The 18,889-nt window shown below is 45.4% G+C and overlaps 1 protein-coding gene across 4 annotated transcripts in view; it reads right to left on the bottom strand.

Annotated features, from left to right (window-relative positions):
* LOC139230007 (ADP-ribosylation factor-binding protein GGA1-like) overlaps positions 1-18,889 on the bottom strand; it is a 78,844-nt gene that overhangs the window by 693 nt on the left and 59,262 nt on the right. For 2 of the 4 annotated variants that reach the window (XM_070861723.1, XM_070861722.1), the window contains exons 12-17: positions 16,818-16,891; positions 16,186-16,382; positions 15,108-15,448; positions 13,004-13,173; positions 12,656-12,766; positions 5,205-10,001 (exon numbers count right to left, since the gene is read on the bottom strand). In XM_070861723.1, the coding sequence (XP_070717824.1) occupies positions 9,891-10,001; positions 12,656-12,766; positions 13,004-13,173; positions 15,108-15,448; positions 16,186-16,382; positions 16,818-16,891 (1,004 nt within the window). In that variant the 3' untranslated portion in view covers positions 5,205-9,890. Of the gene's footprint in view, positions 1-5,204; positions 10,002-12,655; positions 12,767-13,003; positions 13,174-15,107; positions 15,449-16,185; positions 16,383-16,817; positions 16,892-18,889 lie in introns of those variants that run through there. The other 2 variants (XR_011587874.1, XR_011587875.1) reach the window with 2 other exon arrangements.

Raw genomic sequence — 18,889 nt, 5'->3', positions numbered from 1 at the left:
TGAGCTTGGAGAAAATTGAGCCCCGAGTCTGTGGTAAGGTAGTTAATCTTAGCTGGGCGTGACAAATGCTCTGATCAACTTATGAGTCGGGTAGACTACTCAATTGTCCACTTGCCCTGAAAATGGGAACCACTTCCTGCTACCAGCAATTAGAGGACTATCTGGTAGCATAATACCCTTCCATGACCATGTGAGATCTAGAACTGTGGCACAGTTAACCCTCACTGATTAGAAACAGGGGAATTTGGTGAGGAGTAGAGGGCTACTAGCTGAGCAGATTCAGCTAGACAATCAGATGTTGAGAAAGTGGCTGCTGGTATCAGCCCCAAAAGTCTTAAATTATCTTTTGCCCAGATCCCTGACCGTGTAAGGGGATATCCGAACCACAAGCACTGGAAACCAGTCCAAGGGAGAAGACCTTTCTTTTGGGTTGTGGTAACAATGTCCCTTGTGTTCACCAGTTCCTGCTTGGTTGGTTACTGGGTGGTTCTTATAAATGAACTTGAATCTCAGCCCTTGGATGGTATTATCTCCTGGAAATTTCAGCAGAGATGCGTGTGGAGAGAGAAACAGAATTAACATTTCAGGTCGATGACACTTCGTCAGAACTGGCGAATGTTCAAAATGAACTGATTCTTAAGGAGCACTGAAAGGGGGAGGGGAGGAAAGAACAAAAGGGAAGGTCTGTGATAGGGTGGAAGACAGGAGAGATTTGAGAGAAAAAAGGGATGATGGGCCAACTGGAGATTGTAATGGCAGAAGTTACTAATCTTTTTCTAACTTCTGCCATTATTAGAACAATGGGGAGTGCCTCAGACTGATTGCTTTTCCCCTTGATATTAATCTCGAGAATCTTCTGGGTAGATCTCATATGCATTATAAATGTATATATCCTTTAGGCTTATGGTAGCTTAGCAGTGCGAGGATAATCGGTGGACATTCTCTAAGCTTAGGGATCAAATTAAGACAACACAATTTAGTTTAAGAGTGAGATCCTTGCCTTTTGGAGACTATTAAGCATTTGGAGCAGAAACCCCTTCTGATCAGGGTGAGCTCTATCTCACCTGATAATAGTTTGTCTGCTTCAGCTGACCATACTGAGAGCATGATTGGACTAGCTGTGGTACGCTATCTAATCACCCCACCACACCTCAGAAGAGTACTTGTGCACTGTAGAGAGAAACCTTCTCCAACAATCTAGGAGTTATAGAAACATAGAAGATAGGTGCAGGAGTAGGCCATTCGGTCCTTCGAGCCTGCACCACCATTCAATAAGATCATGGCTGATCATGCACCTCAGTACCCCTTTCCTGCTTTCACTCCATACCCATTGATCCCTTTAGCCGTAAGGGCCATATCGAACTCCCTCTTGAATATATCCAATGAACTGGCATCAACAACTCTCTGCGGTAGGGAATTCCACAGGTTAACAAATCTCTGAGTGAAGAAGTTTCTCCTCATCTCGGTCATAAATGGCTTACTCCTTATCCTTAGACTGTGTCCCCTGGTTCTGGACTTCCCCAACATCGGGAACATTCTTCCTGCATCTAACCTGACCAGTCCTGTCAGAATTTTATATGTTTCTATGAGATCCCCTCTCATCCTTCTAAACTCCAGTGAATAAAGGCCCAGACGATCCAGTCTCTCCTCATGTGTCAGTCCAGCTCTATATTCAATTATACTATTTTATTTTTCAAAGGTTTCAAATATTCAACTTGTGTGAAAATCTGGTATATTTAAACTTTTGAAGGGGCAATTTAGATTTTGGCTTAGCCACAAAATAAAACTGCAATATTCTGAGCGAGCCCATTAAATAATCCTCATGACCTGAACACTCAAACTGTCATGGGAACTTACTACACATCAATCCATGTAAACACTTCGGATTCACGTGTAGTGATGCTTTTCAGATCAGTCAGATGGCCGACTCCCAATTCTGATGTTCTTATGCTTTCCCCATACATCCAGGGTTCTGCTTGCTCCGATTTCTGAGAGTCGTCGTTGGCAGGCAGAACAAAATGCAGGCTCCATCCTTCACCAGACACAGTAAGGACTGATGTGGCAGTGAGAAGGGGCTAGTGCCACAGGTGGATCATTGGTCCCCGTTTGAGCCAGTCAACACTTTCCAATTCAGACACCCAGCCACTCCCAGCTCAGGTCCAGCATAGTTAGATGCAGAGGAAAGCTCCTTCTACTCTGCCTCAACAAATAGGGGGACAACGTGGTGCTAGTGATTGTACATATGTGTTTCATGTCCGGAACTGAGGTTCAAGTCCAACCCAGCCAGATGGGATGCAAGTCGCTTCTGTTTACTAGCTGGAAAAGATTCGGGTTTTAACCCACCGTGATGAGGCCTAGTCCCTCTAAATATAACAGAAAAATAAAAATAAAACAGACTTTGAGCGATTTATTGGAAAAATATACACAAAAGAAAAGCAGGCCTAGTACACATCACTGTGACGCTCACAATCCTGGGAGAAGAAAACTTTAATTCCCATAAATACATCTTTGCTCTAATGTACATAATTCTGAAACACCATATAAATATATACACAAGTGAGTTTGACTGATCCAAAGCAGGAGAGATGATGAAGATTTATTGGAACAAATAGATATGCAGTGTTAGGTTAAGGAAACAGCGTGTCCGTGGTCAGACTAAACACATTTCCACTTTCTGAGGCAGATCAAACACAACTTGAGCAAGTTCTCCACTGTGAACGTATTGGCCACCTTTCCCATTTAGGAACGAAAAAGTTTCACTTGGTAATGTGCCACGCAGGTGATACTCTCGCTACTGTCAATCATTATGCAAAGGAAATCAAGTCCATATCTCCGATGCTATCCATCTTTGTGGGACCTGAGAGCTGCTGTGAGGGCCAATGAAGCTTCAATCCTTTCCGTCCTCCAAGAGGCTAGGAAAATACCGGGGCTATACTGCAAGATGAAACAGCGGAGGAGAGCCGCACGCCTAAGGTCCCAGCTTAGCATCACCGTGCAAGGGACAATATAAAACGTTATAGAAAAAGCCAATTTCTGTTGATGGGCCACACCCTAGAATCGATTAAACCAAGTGAGTAAAAAAGAAAGCTGCATAAATCTATATCAAACGTCCCCTTTGCTCTTCAATATGTGGAGATACTGGAGAAGCTGGGATTGTTCTCCCTGTAGCAAAGATTTAATAGGGGCGCTCAAAATCATAAAGGGTTTTGATAAGAGTCAATAAGGAGAAACTGTTTCCACTGTTGGAAGGGTCCGTAACTAGAGGACACAGATTTAAGGTAATTGGTGAACGAACCATGGAGAGGTGAGATCTGTTTTCTTTACGCAGCGAGTTATGATCTGGAACGCGCTGCCTGAAAGAGCAGTGGAAGCAGATTCAATAGTAACTTTCACAAGGGCAAATTTTGCAGTGCTCTGGGGCAGGGGAGTGGAACTAATTGGCAAGATGGCCTGAATAGCCTCCTTCTGTGCTGTATCATTCCATTCACCTCGGCGATGGCCAATGCCGTTGGGGGTTTAGCTGTTGGACTTTAGTTAAATCACCGAATAGCAAAATTTTTTTCATCCAGTCAGCGAGTTCACTCGATTAACACTTCCTTACACATTTTACAGCGCACCTCACCCGATTTTGCCCGGTGATATACAGCCACTGGAGTGTACATCACATTTTGGACAGACAGAAATGAGGACCCCGTTGTAATGAGGGTCCTTGAATCAACTGGGCACCATCTGGCGACAGAGGTAAGCTGAATATAATCCAGGAGCCATCTCACACCAGTGACAATGCTGTTGCAGCTACCTCACGGTTACTGAAGATTGGTAACTCGCAAGTGACTTAAAGTCCTAGCAATTGCATTGTGTCAAATGGGCGCATAAGGGTTCAACATGGCGGGCTCCGTACATGTGCTTATTCTGCGCCTGCCATATTGGTTAGGGCTCCTCTGTAGGTGTTCAGGACACGTGCCTGAAACAGGCGTTCGGTCCCTGATTTGCACATGCAAAGGGCCTAACAGCATTCATGCTGTGGTCGGTTTCTCCAGGTGCTTAGAAGCCAAACCGGTAGTCCTTAAATGGACCGCTGGAGGCTGCCACTGGAAAGGCAAGATGTGCTTCCAGGAGGAACAGGGGTTCTACGTCTAGGTCCACATAAAATGGGGGAGCCACCACCGCCCTCTGCCTGGACTCTCCTGCGGGTGCCTGAACTCGTTGCCCTCCCCCCACCACCTCCACCTCCACCTCCCCCCTCCTCTCCAGGACCGGTGAGCTATTGCTTGGGCTGCAACTGGCATCCGCAGCTCACCGGCAAGAAGTTAATGAGGACGGTAGTTCTCATTGCTGTGGTCCTACCACCGACCTCGGGTGTGTATGATTCCGGCGTGAGCCAATTTCTAGGCCTTGGAAAAGGTCTGTACAAATCTTGTACGATGGTGAAACCCGCCACCATCAACGGTGCAGTCTGTGCATTGTGGACGAGCGCCCCATCCTCCACCCTCCCCAAACCCCAGAAAAATTCGCACACCTTGACTTTAGAGCAGCTCCAACTTCAGTGTGAAGCAGCCAAGAAACATCGCAAGAGGTGGATTTTCCAAGGCTGCTCCGCAGGCTATCAGTGGCAAATGGCTGGCTCCCGTTAGATAGGCACTAAGGAAAATCCACCATCCATAAAAGGCAAGTTACGGTGGCTTTTAATGAACTGCACGCAGTTCTTGTGGACGCACGCAGTCATTTCTCCGCAGCTGTCAGGACTCTGAAATTAAATAAGAGTGGATTTGGGTGCACTGGAAGCCCATGGTCTCTGCAATATAAAGGGGGCATCGAACACTACTTTGAATCAATGCTCAAACACACGTTGCTAAATAATAACCAACGTGCTAATTATCCGTGCGAGAACGTAATTACTTATGCAGTTCTTTGTGGGATCTTGCTGTGCATATTAACCTACCCAACAGTGACTACACTTCAAAAAAAAAACCTTTGGCTGTGGAAGATTCTAACTCTGGCTGTGAGCACCTCAGGTCATCCTGAAGTGTTACATGAATGCAAGTCCTCTCTTTGCTGGCTCATAAATTAATGCTCATAAAATGATGACCAGGTCACCTCTGACGTGAGGTTGGCAGAACGAGGGTTTCTCTTCTTTCCTCTGACTGAAAAGGCAAACAGCGGTAAATATGAGTCACGCTGCTGCCGGTATTTGGGGGGGGGGGGAGGGGGGGGGGGGGGGGGGAGAAGAAAGGGTCAGGTTGCCACTCTGGATCTGGCTGTGGGCCAACTCTCAGCCTGCCCGCAAAGGCCTGCAACGTGACTCACCCAACGCTGCCTGTACGCACCAACCCCCTGACATTCGAGAAGATCGGAGTGGAAGTGTCACAGTCGCGCACATGTGAATCCTGTGGCTGTGCAGTTTCCCCGGGCTCTCACTGAATCCGCCCCACAATATATAGAGGACTGAATTGGTGATTGAGAGCAGCTACAATTACAGAAAGGAAACAGTTCAGGAATATACAACTCTGAACAAAAGCTCCTGCCCCTCATGTTATACTGTAGCACTTTAATTTATGAAAATGAATCCTCACCATCACTGCCACTTTACTCATTTCTACTTTTCCCTCCCTCTCTTTTATGTTTTCACAGGCCATATAGCGAAAGGGCAAGCCATTTTTCACATGCTCTGTGAATCAAGCCGACATGCATACCATGCCTCAACTATTGAAGAGAAACGTAATTATAAAATGCATTTCAGCACAGCCTAATTTGGCTCAATGCCACTATACACACTGCCAGTACTCCCACACACACACGCACACATGAGAGAAGTTAATTTTGGAAAGTGAACCGAATACACGTCAGACTCTCAGCTTATTAATAGACTGTACGGTTTTTGAGTAAAGCGGTCTAGATAGTATGAGAATGCAAACTGGACCTCTTGTCATTGACCTCGTACACTGTTTCAGCGCAAGCTCCAAGGACAATACATCATCTTTCTCCTCGGCCCCCTGTAATACTCTGGTCTGAACACGAACTGCAGACTTTAGCCGCATCCTCATTTTTAAACTAGTTTCAATTTCATAGCAGATCCTGAAGATTTCCATCGCTCCCATTGACCCCAGTCACCCAAACCCTTAGCTATTTGCATTTCCTTTATGTCTCTTCAACTTCTTAATCTTTCTGCTCATTACTTGGTTCAGATGATCCACTTAAAGATTTCTCTCTGGGCTTCTGTGTTGTTTAAAATATATGTTTATCGCCCTCCCCTGATATTAATACGCTTTGTCATCCTCTCACTTTTCAGTTTCGCAGTAGGATCTGCACTTCAAGTGCGAACATGTCATTTCCCTCCACAGGTGCTGTCTGAGTTGCTGTGTGCCTCTAGCATCTGCGGTATTTTTCTTTCTCCCCCACTCTACCCCACAGTTACTTTCCGAATAGGGCCACAGTTTCCCCCCGCCGCCCCGGGGCATTCTCAGGACTGCTGCGCTACGAGGCGACGGGACTGTAGGCTACACCCGACCTCAGTCGCGCTTGTTGCCATTCTGAACTTTTGTTCGATTTACCTGGAGGTAGAGAAACTCTGCAGAACTTTTTTTCTCTCGAGGAGATTAAATAGGCCGATTAGAATCCAATGCAACAGCTTTTGGAATCAACGCGGCTTGTAGGCAAAGATTGGCCTCATTTCACTCAATGATTTCTTATCGAAGGACAAAAATATAATTTGTTTTGTGACACTGAGACCGAAGGTATACTGGTCGAGGCGAGAGGGCCGGTAGTTTTATTAGGTTATGGTCTATTCGGGATCACCTGAAGTTAATAGAAAAAGTTAAAATAATTCAATACTCTACCCCAGAGGATGTTTCCCCTGGGCTGGGGAGTCTAGAACCAGGGGTCACAGTCTCAGAATCAGGGGTCGGCCATTTAGGACTGAGATGAGGAGAAATTTCTTCACTCAGAGGGTGGTGAATCTTTGGAATTCTCTATCCCAGAGGACTGTGGATGCTCAGTTGTTGAGTATATTCAAGGCAGAGATCGATAGATTTTGGATATTAAGGGAATCGAGGGATATGGTGATAGTGCAGGAAAATGGAGTTGAGGTAGAAGTTCAGCCATGATCTTATGAATGGCGGAGCAGGCTCGAGGGGCCGAATGGCCTACTCCTGCTCCTATTTATTGTGTTGTGTTAATAATTCAAATGAAAAGGGCTTGGGCTTGCATAAATAATACAGCACCTTTCAAGACCTCAGGACGCTTTAGAACTAATGAAGTATTTTCAAAGTGTAGTCACTGTTGCTATATGGGGAAACACCACAGCCAATTTGTGCACAGCAAGCTCCCACAAACGGCAATGAGATAAATGACCAGATGATCTGTTTTAGGTGACATTGGTTGAAGGATAAAAACAATATTAATAAAAAAACACAAAGCGGAAACTTAGTGCTTAAAAATAATTTGAGTCATCAGACAATTCAAATTAAGCAAACTGGAATGAAGAGTTAATAGCAAGTACAACTGTACATTTGTCAAATTCACTATCTCGCACCTCAAACAAACTGCACCCTGACGCCCAAAAAAGCATCATGATAATCAATGGACAAACTAAAACTTCTCTAATATTAAACGGTTTTACCAGCCTCCGAGAAATTGCAAGAGAAGAGATTTGATTATAATCGGCATTCGAAGCCCCTGCCATTAAAATCTTGGACAGGAAGGATGAGGAGCTACGCTGTGTAACAACTAGCTGATGCTTATTGACATTAGGACCTTTCACTAGGTCAGCCAGCAAGGTGACTTTTAACAGTAGAACGGCTTCTAAAGGCATTCCAACATGGCGTACCATCACTCACTGAGCATAAGTTGTCAAGATGTGAAAGTTTCCACCCCCATTTTGCACAGGAAGTGCAGAGCCAGCACTCCACTTTCCATTGTCCTTCCCTGCTCCACTGGAGTACAAATAAAAAATAGGTTTCATTAAAAAAAAACTGACTGCAGCTTTATAAGGCTCCTTCGATTACAGAAATGACGAACTACATAACATTGTGAACTACTTCTAAAGTGCTCGGGTTGGTAGTGTGCCCTTGAGCTTTGTGCGACACATTGCACAGAGATAAACACAGACACGCCCGCACGGTAAATCAGAGGTGTATCCTCTGATAGACCAATGCAGGGTTTTCACAGTCTTACGGTCGCCACGCTCTCTCACTCCCATCGACGGCTCCGTGAATTCACTCTTGTAAAGCGAAAGCACTTAGTGTTCGCCTCGCAGGTTCGCAGAATTCAAATGGAGAGACCCTCAATATTAAGTGTGCCGCTCTCCCCCAGATTACATTATAATGGGTGCTGCTTTTATTTGGGGTCTATTGGAGGGCCTGGCAATCATTCCATCAGAATATTTGGTCCTGAAAAGACAGAAACACAGATAGTTTTGGAAAGACAAGAGGGGAGGGCTGATGGGTGTAACAGTCTTTCTCAACAGGGATTCGTGTGAATTATGGCTAGCATCGCCATTTTTGCCTGAATGTCTGTCAAATGTTCAAAAGGAGCTGGAACTGATGTGGAGTCAGCACTGTGTGCCCGCCTGCTCCTGTCATCCCACGTGTGCACAGAATCGATCACGTGTGCTTAGCGGGCCAGAACAGGAGGCTCCTAATCTGACAGCAGATCACAGGGTCCGCACACGAGGGGTTGGGTCATTACATGTGATGACAGGAGAACCACATCTCGACATTCCCAGAACTCCCTTGAAGTAAAAGGAAGGATGCGAGTTATAAACCCATCTCTGCTCCTTCAGGTAGCTGGATCGCAATCCCTATAAAAATCCTGGATATTACGTGGTTGAATCTGCGATGCTGCACTCGCAGTGGGGAGCACGGGCCAGAGATTCTGGGCTTGAAAATCCCATCTCTAACCTGTACTTCTTATTGAGAGCGGGTTCCCTGCTGGGTTATGTAGGATTAAGCTGGATATCCAAACTATGCAAATCAAATGAACAGGTTTTTATAACATGCAACCCAAGGAATAACCCTGATTCTGCATCTGTGTGAGGTGAAGAACCATATCTCAACGTACAGATTACATTAAAAAATAAATATTTTCCGTTTTCAACAAAACATGCCAGAGTACATTTCCCCTGACGCAGCTTTCCTCCCTGCTCCTCGTACCTTGTCCAAATGACCACTCTTCAGAGATGAGCCATGCGTGTATTTGACGGTGGGGATCGAGCCCTGACCCTGCCCTCATCCAATTCCCAGAGAAGCACTTTTCAGGAGGGACCAGCGGAGAGAACTCAGGAACGGGAAATGCTGTCCGATTTCTCTCTCGTTGGCCCAGGGTCGCTACAGCTAACTGCAGTGTCGCTACTCTAGCTGTTGGATGCCTCACACAGCAAAGAGCAGGACTCAGGCCTTCTGGCCCATGTAGATCAGTTGCACACTAGCCTCATCAATGGAGCCACTTATATAAATCCAATTTGGGGGGCAGGCTTGATTAGTGGGTTGGGGGGGGGGGGGGGGCGAAATAAATAGTTAAACTTGTATCTCAGAAAAAGGAGACTTTGAAACCAGTCAGAATAAAACTTTTTAACAATTTTATCACACATTGTTTAATGTTAACGGAGTCTTTATGACACCATCAAGCCCGAAGAGGGGACTATTTTGACATCGCCAGCAGGGAATAACAGCATCCCGCTCAGCAGCAGGACAGAGATCTCGCTCCAGACCAGCTTGTTGTACAATCAGATCTGCCTTAGAAATCAGAAAATCAATGCTTCAGGGTTTTATTTGAATTAATGTAGCTCCCCTGCCCCCCCTCACCCCACCTTTTGTTCACCTTATTAGCAAAATGTTATTGGTCTCCTAACAATAGAGCAGCAGCGTTGTGTAGCGTCTCTGCTTGTGTCCTAGTTAGAGATTCCCCCAGGATTCTGGAGCTGGGAATTGATCCACGTCGCCCATCTCATTGAAGGTCTGCTCGCCCAGCGTAAATGTGAGCTTGTATCGTAATCGGACTTTATCCTGTAAAGGAGAAGGAGGTCGAAGTTTAGTCTTTCACTTTATAAAACTTTTATACAAAAACTTCCTCAACAGAAATAAGTCACCAACTGTACCAACTGAGTTATGAGCCCATCTCTGCTCCATCATAGAAACATAGAAAATAGGTGCAGGAGTAGGCCATTCGGCCCTTCGAGCCTGCACCACCAGGTGGCTGGATCGCAACCCCAATTAGATGGCGATATTACGTGGTTGAATCTGCGATACTGCACTGGCAGTGAGGAACCCGTGTCAGAGATTCTGGGCTACAATGCTTGAACCCTTTCTCTAACCTGTACTTCTTATTGAGAGCGGTTTCCCCACTGGGCCACGTAGGATTAATCCTTATATCCAAACTATGCAAATCAAATGAACAAGTTTTTTTTTTTAAACATGTAAATCAAGGATAACCCTGTTTCTGCGTCTGTGTGAGATGGAGAACATTATCTCACCATATAGATTACAGTTAATGATTAAACCACGCCTGGAGTACTGCGTACTGTTTTGGTCTCCTTATTTGAGGAGGGATATACTTGCATTGGAGGCAGTTGAGAGAAGGTTCACTAGGTTGATTCCTGAGATGAAAGGGTTGTCTTATGAAGAAAAGTTGAGTAGGTTGAGCCTATACTCATTGGAGTTTAGAAGAATGAGAGGTGATCTTATTGAAACACATAAGATTCTGAGGGGGCTCGACTGGGTAGATGCTGAGAGGCTGTTTTCCCCTTGTGGGGGAATCTAGAACCAGGGGACATAGTTTCAAAATAAGGGGTCGCACATTTAAAACGGAGATGAGGAGGAATTTCTTCTCTCAGAGGGTCGTGAATATTTGGAATTCTGTACCCCAGAGAGCTGTGAAGGCTGGGTCATTGAATATATTTAAGGTGGAGATAGACAGATTTTTGAATGAAAAGGGTTATGGGGAGCAGGCAGGGAAGTGGAATTGAGTCCACGATCAGATGGAGGAGCAGGCTCAAGGGGCCGAATGGCCTTCTCGTGCTCCTATTTCTTACGTTACCTCCTCTTAACAATGGAGACGCACCATCATCGGCGCTATTAAATATCAAGCTGCCCGAGTGGAGTTTGGAACATCTTGTGCCTGGGAGAAATTGGGCTTGGGTTCATGCCTGGAATTCTCACACATCGATCTCACAGCGAAGCACTAAAAGGGCCAGAATTTTCAACACAGGGTTGGAAAATTCAGAGGGAGGTGCACCTCTGTCTTCCCTCACTTGCCTAGTGCACCGGTAGAGGCCTGTGAGCAGGTTGTCTCTTGCTCTCGTGTTGGGCATTACATAGAAATTACAGCACAGAAACAGGCCATTCGGTCCAACTGGCCAGTGTTGGCGTTTATGCTCCGCACGAGCCTCCTCCCACTACATCATCTAACTCCATCAGTATATCCTTCTATTCCTTTATATATTTATCTAGTTTTTTTTAAATGTATCTATGCTATTCACCTCAACTACTTCATATGAACATAAAGACAGAAGAATTCGGAGCAGGAGCAGGCCAATCGGCCCCTCGAGCCTGCTCCGCTATTCAATAAGGTCATGGCTGATCTTCGACCTCAACTCCACTTTCCTGCACTATCCCCATATCCCTTGATTCCCTTAATATGCAAAAATCTAGCGATCTCTGTCCTGAATATACTCAACGACTGAGCCTCCACAGCTCTCTGGGGTAGAGAATTCCAAAGATTCACCATCCTCTACGAATGAAAAAATTTCTCCTCATCTCAGTCCTAAATGGCCGACCCTTTATTCTGAGACTGTGACCCCTGGTTCTAGACTCCCCAGCCCGGGGGAAACATCCTCCCTGCAACTACTCAGTCAAGCCCTGTAAGAATTTTGTATGTTTCAAATGAGATATGCTAGCGAGTTCCACATTCTCACCATTCTCTGGGCAAAGAATTTTGTACTGAATTCCCTATTGGATTTATTAGTGACTATCTTGTATTGATGACCCTCTAGTGGAAAAAACCTTTCCTGTAGAGAAGCTGTTTTAAACGCGAATAGTATGTGGTGTAGGCAGCCCACAGAAAGGGAGAGGAGAAAGACATACACCTTGCCACAGTAATTATTATTAAGGTGAAGGTTCGACTGTGTCCGTCAATTCAGTTCCCTCACACAGCCAGACAATTCGTTGATTACGAAGCCAAATGAAAATATATTGTTAAAAATATTAATAGCAATGGGCAGAAAAACAAAAGGACGGCAAATCTGATACCTGGAACAAATATTCCCAAATAGATTAGATTCATTAGAGGATTATTTAGTTGCAACTTTAATACATTTAAAAAGGTATTACTGCAGATTTAGCTTCAACAGTAAATGCCATTACCCCTTTACTTTGATGACAATTTACTCCCATACTTTTAAATTACTGTCCTCAACTGAGCAAGGGATGACATACATACGCAGCAAGATTGATTGTATATTGCGCCTCTGTATAATGACAAGCAACGTGCATTTATAGAATATTTTTAAACAAAATAAAACACCAAATTGCTTTGCAGAGGTGCAACAAGATGAAGAACAGTGAGGTGAGAAAGTCAGGGGACACAAGTTATTGCTGTGTCAAATCACGTGCCCGAGTTATTAGTTAAGTAACTTGAACGCAGTAATAAAAAGCGCACTTGCCTTCTGTGGGTTTGCTAGCAGTAGGACCTGTGTAATTGCAGAAGGCGGTAGTATAGGATTAAATGCTGACAGCTCGGTGCCGGAAGGTGGTTGCAGCTTGACCTTCATGATCTGTAAAATGAAGGTGGTTGAAGATTTTCACAAGGAGTCGATAGGGTAGAGAGAGAGAAACCATTTCCTCTGGTGGGAGAGTCCAGAACAAGGTGGATTAACAAGGTGGATTAAATTAGAGCCAGGCCATTCAGGGGCGATGTCAGGAAGCATTTCCTTAAATGGTGAAATGCCAAAAGTTGCACAAAGACTTTTGAAAGGAGTAGATACTCGGGAGGGCATTGGCGCCCATCTTACCTTGGGAACTGCAGCTTGGAATCTGATGTTTTTCACCGGTTGTGGTGCTGTACTGATCATAGATGTAACCACCACCAAAACATCAGGCTGGCCGGGAGGGGGATCTTTTGCAAAATGAAACAAAACTCGGAAACTATTCTTATCATAGACCGTTACGGGCAAGATGCTACCTGTGTGGTAGAGAGAGAAAGTCAATTGAAATTGCACTGACTGATCGTTACACGCTGCAACCATGTCACTTATAGCCACCCACCCTGCATCACACGCCCTCTCCCACCCCAGGACACATACACCCACCCACCCCCCATCACACGCCCTCTCCCACCCCAGGACACATACACCCACCCTGCATCACACGCCCTCTCCCACCCCACGCTGTGCACCATCTTCTGCTCCACTCCACCTTTCATTTCCATCACACATCGAGGTACGTGTGTGTGTGGAAGCTGGACTGACAACGGGATTGGGCTCAACTACGATGACCCTCGTGGTAGAATTGCCCGCTGATGCTCACTGTCGAGGGTCACTGGCTGAGGAAGCTACTAGAGGGCACCTTGCACCTATCTACCCAAGCCCTGATGATCTCTTCGAGAAAGTAGAGTAGAAAGTCGCCCACCCCCACCCAAAAAAATACAATATTAATGATATTTTTCTTCAGAATCCCTCACTGCAGTGGTACTATTGTTACAATCTATTCCTGCCAATACAATTACCACAAAAGACTCCTTACAAAGCAAAAATTCTGAACCAAAGATATTTCATAGAATCATCGAATGATACAGCACAGGAGGCCATTCGGCCCATCGTGCCTGTGCCAGCTCTTTGAAAGAGCTTTCCAATCAGTCCTACTGCCCTTGCTGCAGAGTCCTGCAAAATTTGTCCTTTTGAAAGTTACTAGTGAATCTGCTTCCACTGCCCTTTCAGGCAGTGCGCTCCAGATCAGAAAAACACGCTGCAGACATTAGTGAATCAGTTGGGTTTTTACAACAATACGGTAGTTTCAGTATTATCAATACTGATACTAGCTTTTTATTCCAGCTTTTAATTTAATTAACTGAATTTAAATTCCCCAGCTGCCTTGGTGGGATTTGAACTCATGTCACTGGATCATTAGTCCAGGCCTCTGGATTACTAGTCTAGGAACATAACCACTATGCTACTGTATCTTTTGGAAGGCACATCAGGCCTGTGCTGGCTCTTTGAAAGAGCAATCCAATCAGTCCCACTCCCCTGCTCGTTCCACCCGAGCCCTGCAAATTTTTCATTTTAATTATATCCAATTCCCATTTGAAAGTTAGTATTGCATCAACTCCCACCATCCTTTCAGGCAGTGCATTCCAGATCACAACAACTCGCTGTGTAAAACAAATTCTCCTCATCTCCCCACTGGTTCTTTCACCAATTACCTTAAATGTGTCCTCTGGTTACTGACCCTTCCAACAGTGAAAACAGTTTCTCCTTATGTACTCTATCAAAACTCTTCACTGATTTTGAACACCCCTCTTAAATCTCCCCTTAACCTTCTCTGCTACAGGGAGAACAATACGTCTCTCTTAAGGACAAAAGAAATAGGATCAGGAGTAGGCCATTTGGTCCCTCAAGCCATTCAATAAGATCACGGCTGGTCTGATCTTGCCCTCAACTCCACTTCCCTGCCCGCTCCCCATAACACTTCACTCCCTTATCGCTCAAAAATCTGTCTATCGCCACCTTAAATATATTCAATGACCCAGCCTCCACAGCTCTCTGGGGCAGAGAATTCCACAGATTCACAACCCTCTGAGAGAAGAAATTCCTCCTCATCTCCATTTTAAATGGGCGGCCCCTTATTCTGAAACTATGTCCCCTAGTTCTAGATTCCCCCACGAGTGGAAACATTCTCTCTGCATCTACCCTGTCGAGCCCCCTCAGAATCTTATACATTTTAATAAGATCACCTCTCATTCTTCTAAACTCCAATGAGTAGAAACCCAACGTGCTCAACCTTTCTTCATAAGACAACCCCTTCATCTCGGGTATCAACTCATTTCTTCACATAACCGAAGAGCAAAGGGGACTTTTGGTACAGATTTATGCAGTTTTCTCTTTTTTTTTTTAAACTCACTTGGTTTAATGGATTCTAGGGGCACGACAACATTAGTGAGTGAGATTTCCTGCTGAGGCACTGAGGGTATTCTGAGGCCTCCTTGTGCACTGTGCTGAGCCCCGGGTTGTCCTGTGCTCGGTGCACCCGCAGAAGCTGGGGGAAGAGAGGAAGTGTACGCAAAAGCCAGTGACTGCTCAGGCTGAGGGGCAAGGCCTGTTGAAAGGGTGGCACTTGTCAAGATCGGTGAGATGCCCTTGCTTGAAGTGGGAAAGAGCGGCGGCGTGCCCAAGGCAACTGCAGGGTTGGTGCTCGATTTGTTCTGGAGATCTCGAAGAGTCTGCCTCTGCTGTGGAGCCGACCTGCAAGTAAACAAATTATTAATCGAAGGAAAATATTATGGATGGAGACCGCTCCCCCCCCCCTTTTCCCAGGCCAAGTGGGGTTTCATAGACATTCGGTTTTAGTCAAGAGAAGTTTGGAACACAAGAACGCAGGATTAGGAGCAGGAGTAGGCCATAAGGCTCCTCGAGCCTGCTCCGCCAGCCAATAAGATCATGGCTGATCTTCAATCTTAACTCCACTTTCCTGCCCTGTCCCCATATCTCTTGATTCCCCCGAGAGTCCAAAAATCTCTCTTTCTCAGCCTTCAATATACTCAACGACTGATCATCCACAGCCCTTTGGGGTGGAGAATTCTTAAGGTTCACAACCTTCCTCATCTCAGCCTTAAGAGCCCTTATCCCGAGACTTTGCCCCCTAGTTCTAGACTCTCCAGCCAGGGGATACAGCCTCTCGGCATCGAGCCTGTCAAGCCCTCTCAGAATCCGATATGTTTCAATGGAAGAAGCCTGTGAGAATGTCATTCTACTAAAAGGCGAAATCTCAAAAGATTTGTAATATAATCCAGACACCATCACTGTACATAAAATCCCACCAAAGTATTGCGGGCAACCCAATGGTGGTTACAGAGGTGCTACTGGTGGCAGAGGTGGGAGCAATCTGAGGAGCTATGTTCCCCACAGACAGATCAGGCTAGCGACGATGCCAGCTCCGATTACTGACATGTTTTCGCAGTACCTCCCTCTATGTCTCTTACCATTTGACTTGTTGGGATTCTGGAGGCAATGACTGCTGAAGAAGGGTTTTCCCCAACATATCCAAGTCATCCAAGGCTTTGCTCCCAGTGGATGCAGGCACGCAGGCGGGGTTTTGCTGGCAGGCGGTGGAAGCAGCTGGTTTCAGCAACTCAGAGGCCAGTGCACTGGACTCTGCAGCATCATCAGGCTCAGAGGACTAGAGAGGATCAAACAACAATTGCTCTGATATGGAAAGGATGCACATCCATCATACATTACAAAAAGAATATAGGAGGCACAGACGCTCAGATACAATGAAGATTAATCTTTACACAATGTGTTGAATGTGGGGAGCAGGAACTCTTTGTACAGTGGCAGAGTAAATCCAGATCTTTCCCACACATGATTTACTGTTATCTGGCTGGTTTGCAGGTTTTGCTTTTACATGACACACCCTAAAAGTTATCCAACTCGGAGAATAAAAATTATACAAAGCTGTCATTCTGAAAGATGATCCTTCAGAAGACACAATGCCATCTTAGTTTTTTTTTCAAGAAAATCATGTAGTGGAAAACATGAATGCTTACTGAAGTTCAGTTTCAATGTTAATGAAGAATAATGATGCTGGGAGCCATACCCTGTATTTTCTTACCTGAAACGTATTCCAGTTGCTTGATTCAAGAGAATGTGATGAAGGTACTGCATTGGGAACTAGGTCATTCAGACCTGCAGATAGAGAAATAGAGGAAAGAATTGAAACAGAGGATTTTTGCATCGCGTGGCACGTTAAGATTAAATGTAAGCCTGCTGATTTATTCTTTTGATCTATCTCCCTCACAACTGCAAGCTGTTCCAGCTACTTTCTAACAGACCAACCAACAGTACAAAAATGCTGTAACCCGATATACTTTCTAGGATATACAGATCAATTGACTTCAGAAGTCAGAGAGTCCTTACAGCCTATCGAGTCCATGCCGGCTCGCTGTAGAGCAATCCCATCCTGCTATCTGTATCAAACTGTATCTAATAACACCTGTTAACAACAACAACTTGTATTTATATAGCGTCTTTAACACCGTGAAATGTCCCAAGGTGCTTCGCAGGAGTATTATGAGATAAAACAATTTGACACCGAGCCACACAAGTAGAAATCAGGTAATCAAAAGCATGGTCAAAGAGGTAGATTTTAAGGAGCGTCTTGAAGGAGGAAAGAGAGGTAGAGAGGCGGAGAGGTTTAGGGAGGGAATTCCAGAGCTTGGGGCCCAGGCAGCTGAAGGCACGGCCACCAATGGTTGAGCGATTATAATCAGGGATGTTCAAGAATTAGGGGAGCGCAGATGGAGGAGATTGGAGATACGGGGGTGGAGAGGGGTGAGGCCATGGAGGGATTTGTAAACAAGGATGAGAATTTTGAAATCGAGATGTTGCTTAACTGGAAGCCAATGTAGGTCAGCGAGCACAGGGGGTGATGGGTGAGCGTGACTTGGTGCGCGTTAGGACACGGGGCAGCCGAGTTATGGATCAGCTCTAGTTTGCGGAGGGTAGAATGTGAGAGGCCAGCCAGCAGTGCGTTGCAAATAGTCAAGTGTTAACAGCGAGATGCACACTTTTATTTGTTTGTACAGAGATCTGACCAAGATTGCTTTTCCAGTTCCTATATACAAGCTACATTTTCCGATTGCACATTCCTGGTGTGGAGCCTCGCCTGCCGGGAGTGTATATCGGAAAATCGTGCCCAGTGGCCTATCATTGGCAGTCCGTTCATTTTAATTTTCAGGTGACGCTCTGCAGTAGGATGATACAACTGGAAAATTGACCACTCACTCCACATCTTCCTTCAGCCAGGAGACTGTGGGGACAGAGTAGGGTAGTGGGACTGGGCCTACAAAGAACCGGCACAGATAAGGTAGACAGAATGGTCTCCTTCTGTGCGTTAAACCTCTATGGTTGAGAAAACGAGGACAGTTTTGTGCTTCTCAACTGGTCTCCAACCATAAATGATTAGTCTCTTTGCCGTTCTACCAGTTTTCACCGACTACTCCATCTACTGATCTGGCAAATAACCAACAAACCTTTCGCAATTGAGAAAAAGTGAAAGTTTGAATGATGGACATACTTGTGACTCAAAGTTATGACTTTTTTGATGGGAGCTGAGCACTTACCTACTGTACTCGAATATTCAACCATTTGAACTAGAGTACGAACAAACTTAGTTATAATGGTGCAGTGGCATCTTACTTGAGCACCAAGGCGTGACATTTTGGACCACTTAGTCTCTAGAATCAACACAAACCTACACTGCACAAACGGCAACAACAACTTGCATTTATATAGCGCCTTTTAACATAGTAAAATGTTCCAAGTCACTGCACAGGCGCGTTATTGAAACAAAGTGTGACTCCCAGCCACATAAGGAGATATTAGGACAGCTTGGGGCCTAGGCATGGCCGCCAATGGCGGAGCGATTAAAATCAGGGATGCACAAGAGGCCAGATTTGGAGGACTGCAGATATCTTGGAGCGTTGTAGGGCTGGAGGAGGTTACAGAGATACTGAGGGGGCGAGGCCATGGAGGGATTGGAAAACAGTACGAGAATTTAAAACTGAGGCGTTGCCGGACCGGGAGCCAATTTAGGTCGGCAAGCACAGGGGGTGATAGGTGAACGGGACTTGGTGCAAGTTAGGACACGGGCAGCAGAGTTTTGGATGAGGTTAGGTTTATGGT

This window comes from Pristiophorus japonicus, chromosome 19, assembly GCF_044704955.1.
Source record: "Pristiophorus japonicus isolate sPriJap1 chromosome 19, sPriJap1.hap1, whole genome shotgun sequence".
Classification (NCBI taxonomy): domain Eukaryota; kingdom Metazoa; phylum Chordata; class Chondrichthyes; family Pristiophoridae; genus Pristiophorus; species Pristiophorus japonicus.
The sequence above is the reverse complement of the archived record's forward strand: the minus strand, read 5'-3'. Positions and strand labels throughout refer to the sequence as shown.